The sequence below is a fragment of the Opisthorchis viverrini genome (assembly GCF_000715545.1).
Source record: "Opisthorchis viverrini unplaced genomic scaffold opera_v5_15, whole genome shotgun sequence".
NCBI classification, from domain to species: Eukaryota; Metazoa; Platyhelminthes; class Trematoda; order Opisthorchiida; family Opisthorchiidae; genus Opisthorchis; species Opisthorchis viverrini.
This window is the reverse complement of record NW_008751671.1, coordinates 103,089-109,527: the sequence shown is the minus strand read 5'-3', so window position 1 is coordinate 109,527 and position 6,439 is coordinate 103,089. Positions and strand designations below refer to the sequence as shown.

The 6,439-nt window shown below is 41.4% G+C and overlaps 1 protein-coding gene across 1 annotated transcript in view; it reads left to right on the top strand.

The window, feature by feature from the left end:
- The window catches only part of T265_01377 (hypothetical protein), a gene marked incomplete at both ends in the record, with an annotated part of 59,212 nt that overhangs the window by 27,908 nt on the left and 24,865 nt on the right, over nt 1-6,439 (top strand). The window contains 2 exons of the mRNA XM_009165403.1: nt 556-973; nt 2,854-3,076. Coding sequence (XP_009163667.1) covers nt 556-973; nt 2,854-3,076 — 641 coding nt within the window. The remainder of the gene's footprint in view (nt 1-555; nt 974-2,853; nt 3,077-6,439) is intronic.

Below are 6,439 nucleotides of genomic sequence, written 5' to 3'. Positions count from 1 at the left end.
ATGGAATGAACCTGTTCAAACGTCGTTCCCCCGAAACAGTATGTCGTCAACTATGAGGCCTTTATTCCCATCTTAATCCATCGGAATTTTCCATTGAGAATATCCTTCCGGGACGAGAAGCACTGTTACTACACTGTGCTCCAGTTGCTATCCCTCGCAGCTTTAGCCTGGGGACTGCACTAAAAGCAAAGCATGATCATCACATAATAAGGCCCAAATTGGCACAGTCACCGTAAGCTGTCAATGAAGAAAAAATATCTGGAATCCATGCCAAACCACAAGTCAGGCTCCTTGATTTTGTGTAATTTCTTCATGCAACTACGGTTTACAGTAAGCGACTCTCCGTTACATTCTCACAGCTTCTCGAATTAAGTTTATTCATTTCTTTTGATAAATGTCCATATTTTTTAAGATTCATGGCTGGTGTTTTTTTGGTGTTTGCCGATTCAAGCAAAACCTTTTTTGTGCATAAGAATATCAATACATGCTTCTCATTCAGTTTAACGGTTGATGTTTTGCTGATATTTTCGAAAAATGCGTTTTTAAACCTTTCAGAATTTGTCGTCAGCTCGCATGCCTGAATGAAAAACTATATCGCTCACTTCAGAGTGACAGAACCTTGAATGTCAAAGAGAAAGTTCGAGCGAACGACGACCTGACCAAAGGCGATAAGATGACCACCAGTGCCATCACTGCGGGTATGTCGGCAAAACATATGGAAAGCGCGCTTGTACTTTGTCGGGACTGCATGGATCACGTCGCAGCTATAATTGGAAAGAAAAATAGCGTCGATTCTTATCAACCGCTTACACTAGGAATGATACGGTCCCATCTAGGCGGAGAAACAGGTCAGATTCGTCTACTGGCCATTCAGCTCGAGATAAAAGCTCTGGCGCAACTCTCTTCTTTGAAGTTACTTGAGGCAGACTATGCCAGTTGTGAGCAACAGGCACTAAGGCTGGCTCAGCTACAGGTAAGCTATGGGTTCCTCATGATATCACTGTGAAACGTCATGTCATTTTGGGGGTTACCAACACCATGGCAGGAAACAGCACTCAAACAAACAGTAAATCTATCAGGAAAGCATAAAGTTTATGATTCACAAACCAGTCACCCACTCAACCAACCATATGATTAACCGATCAATTAATCAGTCATCCAAGAAATTAACCATACCGCTCACTCATCGGTAAATCACTCAGTGCATATTTATTGGAGCAGGGGTGTTGACAGAGATGTTTTTATGTGAACCGAACTCATGACTGCGATCTAACCATGTAAATAAGAGTTTTTGTGAGTCGATTAGTTCTGTTTTTCTGGACTGAAAAAAGAATGTATCAATAGATGGCCGCTAACGAGCACTTGGACGTTCTTGAATTAATGTTCTTGTTTTTCGCTGCGCCGTCTACAAATAAAATATGTGAAATTCAATCCGGAAGTTATTCACGATGCAAAAGGAACTGCTGTGTGCAAAACTGGGAATTCAGAATCTGACCGACTCGTTTTGAGTTCATTATGGATTCAGTCATCTTCGGGTTTCCCATTGCCAATTTCCTCTCTGAATCTTGTCTCTCAAAAACGAGAAGACCTTTACTGAGTTGTTTCAGTCATGTCGGAAACAATCATGTTTGCATTTTCTCGAATCTTCCAGGGTGTCCAACGTTTTGGTCTTCAATAGAGGAATGAGAGGGTTTTGAGGTTCCCGATAAGAAACTGTGGGTCACGCGTACGTTTGATGATCCTGAATATCAGAAATAAAAATTGGGTTCGAAATCCTATGGTGCAATTTGCGCAAAGATAAGCAAAGTTATACAATAAACCTCAATTGTTGTCCATGTTCGTGATGTCAACAAGTGCACGAGTATGTAACTGACCGGCGCAGTGCAAAGTCGAGGTCCGCACAAGAAACAGCGCCGATAGAAATTTTGCCCCTGTAGTGTGGGTTGTGGTCATCCCTTTCGAGGACAGTCACGTGATTCTGATTGGTGGTGAGATCATTCGGAACTCACAACAGAACAAGCCAGAGCATGTTCAGCAAACGGAGCCAACACACATGGGAAAGCAGGTCAGCTGCTCGCATTCACACACATAGTAACATACCACCGTCGAACGGGAGGGCGCTTGCGGCAAAGTGAATAGCGGGTACGTATGAAAAAACAAGTGGAGGTCAAAAGTATATGGTCGGAGGCAGCAAATGAATGGGGGATTATCGTGAAATCACGTCAGATGCATTAGGGGGTGCATAGTTGAACCTTAATGCACTACTCAGTAACGCTGTTAACTTGCACTAAGTATTGCGCTGATCGTCTTCAGACAGATGTAGCACATTTTCTGGTGCTGCCCATAGACACCTCAAGTTTCAGCACTCATGGAGCCCAATAATCTTACAGTAGCAGCTTGCCACAGTAAAGTAAATATACTTAGTTCCGATCGTACTGGTCTCTTTGAACGACTACTCATAAGGAGGGAAAAACAAGTTATTGGATCACTTTCTGGAAAGCATCTGGTCTTGCGGATCCCCAAAAAGCTTATAATGGCTGTGCAATATTTCCTCACTTTTCAGCCAAGGCTACGTAAGATAGCCTAATATCTCAACAAATTCCACCCGTCAGTCTGATATGGTCGGAGTTCTGTGTAGGTCCGCCGGAAACGTTACTGCTCCTTCAAAATAAGATGACTACTTCGATGCAACAAAATACGATTAGTGTCGTTCTGATGTCACTTTGGAACCTCGTGAACCTGGCTATACACGCAGATATCACTTTGTTCCCAACATCCGTCTTCTCCGCGGAGTAAACGTTTGGTAGTGAATAACTGTTCTCTATTGCTAATTTTCCTTCTTCATTTCTACAGGAGGAAGTCGAGGCCTATCAGATCGAAGCACTGGCTGATATGAACGGAGGCATGGGCAACCGTGGTCAAACAGTCTTGAGCGAAAGTCACGGAAGAGTCGATTTGATTCGTATGCTTGATGGAATCAAATCAGCAAGTTCAATACTCGCTGAGCTCTCCTACAACAAGGCCGACTTTGAAGCAACTGCCAAACATCTGGAAAATGACTTGCGGAAAGACCCAAGTATGTTGTTTTATACCTGGAATTGACAAGGAATTACATATACTTGAGAGGATATACTGTTCGAATTACTTCGTAAACTTGTCATCACACTGGTTTATTTTGAGAACCCGTTGACAGTATCATCGACTACCAGCCGCAGAACTATTCACGCCTCCGCCAACCGACCACTTGCCTTTTTTCAGAAGTGTATCCTGGATAGCGTCAGCATTAGTGTTCACTTTGATGCACGATCAAGAAGGTAGTTGCATCTGCGGGACATGCATATACGACTGTGATTCCAAGTAAAAGCTTCCAATTGTAAATTACTAACCCCCACCGAATCGAACAGCAAGTTTTACACAAATTAGTCAAAATAACTATGGGTCCGCTAAAATCTATGAAATATGTTTCCGTGGACAGTAAACGTACGCTTAAGTATGATCTTAACAGTTCTATTTTTGGGGTTACGTATTACTTCTTGCAGTGAGTAAATTATCTCTTGAAGGGTGCGCAGGTTAAATTTACTTGTTTTACGGGGAAATGGCCATGGCAAAGGCTAGGAAAACATGTGTACTAATAAGACAACAGATGCAGCTTTCATTTTAAGTTTGTTATAAGGTTTAAAGCAAGCAGTCCCAAGCAGTAGATGTTTGACGCTGCCATCACCTTGTGTGGGAATAAATATCTGAGGTAGATACCTCGTTTTGGACCAAACCTGCTGATCAAAACTCCAAAGGTAACCACGGTCTAAACTGTTCGACACACTAATACGTTTGGCAGGTTGACGTACTATGTTCCATGTTCCTGGGTTTTCGGATGATGTGATTGGTAACGATGACTCTAAATATTTTCGTTGTCTTCAGAAGCCGTCAATGATACTTTGCATTCATAGTTTTATTGAACTATTGTCGCACTCATTACTGGAAATTGAAAAAAACGAACAAAGTGACTCATTTGGATTGTCGGTAATTTATCTACAAGTGATCAGTTTTAGAATAAAGCGAGAATCAGTCATGATTCAAGAGATGTATGTGACTAGACAAATGAGAGTGGAAGCGCTTCCACTTGTACTGTCAACATACACTCCCATGACCTCATCAGTTGAACGAAAAGCTAGATTTGTCTAGGAAAAGGTTAGGTCGTAATCCTAATTACTTTTCGAACATTTTTGGTGGGCTTTTGTCACGAATGCATCCGTACGTGAAAAGTATTCGCACAGTTTTACGGCGAACAATGAAATATGGGTGTTTTGAAAGTTTTCATATAACTCTATGTTAATGCTTAGTCCAGCCATGTGGTTTGTGGTAAGTCTTAGACGAAGCCTTTTGATATATTTCAACTTCTTATCCATTGGTGAATCGTCACTTCTGTCTGCATCGATGCACGCGTAAGATCCAGTAATTACAAATTTTTGGGTCCCGGGGGCCGAACTTCTTCGGATGCAGTCACAGTTTCATCACAAACATCTCGTGAAACTACGAAAGCTTTTGTTAGCAATTATCACGTGCTATGAGAGGGTTGAGGACTAGTTAGGCAGGTACACTGACTATTCACCAGTAGGGATTTTATTGTTTGAGTAGGCCCACAAGGGGCTCGATTAGGAGCCATAGCAGCATTGCAAACTGTTTGGCGGAAACATTGTCCCAAGAGTAAACACCTAAAATCGAATTTTCACACGTTCTATCCTACGCTCACCTGCTGAATAAGCTTTTATATGACTTTTGAAGTCATACTGACTGTTTGACCATTTTCAGCACTTTAGCACATTCTAAAAGATATTTGCCGGAAGACTTCTCGTTCTCTACAGCACGTATATTTTAAGGTGCTCACTATATTTCGGCAGATGACTATTTTTTGGAAAAATGACGTTGACGGAGTACATACAGCGGACAAGGACTAGTGAAGTCTCATATATTCGTATAGTGCAAGCCTTTTTGTACCTGTTTACCGATAAACGAGACTATGGCGATATCGATTAGATTGTGTTCTACCAGCCATCAAGCGAATGAAATACGACATCTAGACACTACCAAGTAAACTGTACACTGCTGGATTTCGTAGTGTCAGCGATTCCTCTATGTTTATGGCCGTTCCCGTTTGATTATGAACCGGGTGATCTGTTGAGTTTTCCGGAAAACTTACTTTTGAGGTCTCCCACGAGTCTTACTGAATAGACTATTTATTCGCTTTTAAATCATGCTTGAGACAAGTTGCCGGGTGAATCTGACGGCCTTAGACACATACAGCGACCCTGAGTGGCTTTCAGTTGGTTCCGGGAATAATCTCGTTTACCACTTTGAAAATGCTTAGGTTGTAAAGAATATGGGTATGAATGAAAATTTTTTATTTCGATATCTGCTTTGCCACCTTTCATGATTCTACTCAGGGGTGATTTTCTAATCATAATGATTTTCTGATCCAAAAATACAAAAGTAATTAGGAAGTCACACCTTGGCTCAGACTTGTCCCTTCAGGTTGGCTTTGCGCAACTTTCCTCCGGAAAAATAAGCTTATTATTAAGCCAGCGGCTACCTTTGTCGTGTTCCGATTGGACGTGTTTTCAGGTTTTCACTTTGTCCTAAAAGCATATTCCCTATACTCTTCTGAACACGCTCTCTCTTGAGTGTTGCAGCTCAAGTGCTGTAGAGGTCATATCATAACTACCGCTTAAGGTATAATATGTTTTCGGTCCCATCGGCGTTATTTTATACAACAACCCTTAAGCGACTGATACAAAACTCCTGGAATCCACGTGTTATGGACAGAATTAGAGTTGTTTGAGTCCTTTTTCATATCATAAACTCGGTTCACCTGAACAACAATCATTCATCAAACGATATGTTTGTAGACTACGAACCTAATAAATAATGACACTGAAGTCTTGTCAGGCATAACTACTTTTATGCCTTCAGCTACACAAGTACCCGTGTTTCAAAGTAAACTGGAAATCCTTTTAGACAATTTCCATAGGAATTGGAGGACAAAAATGTCACCGTCCCTGAAAATGTTAGCATGTGCTTGTACGTGTGCGTTCATCCGTGCGCGTTCTCCGGTCCTTCTATACTGAACATTCTGCTGTAGCTGAAGTTTTTTTCTTATCTAGCGGTAAATGTCATCACACACATTCGCTGTTGCTATTCTGATAGCAGGTATATGCTTGACCTGGGGAATTATTGATCTGTGTGTAGAAGGGCGAGCTGGTAACTAACTAAAAAATTGCATTGGAAACGCACTCGATAATGGACTGTGTAGGTGGCTTCGTATATGTGGAGTGAACTCTTCAGCGTTGCAGTTAATGGCTTGGGGATGCAATAAGAAGGTGCATAACCTATAAGTTTAAATGAAAAAAGTATATATATATATATATATATATATATATATATA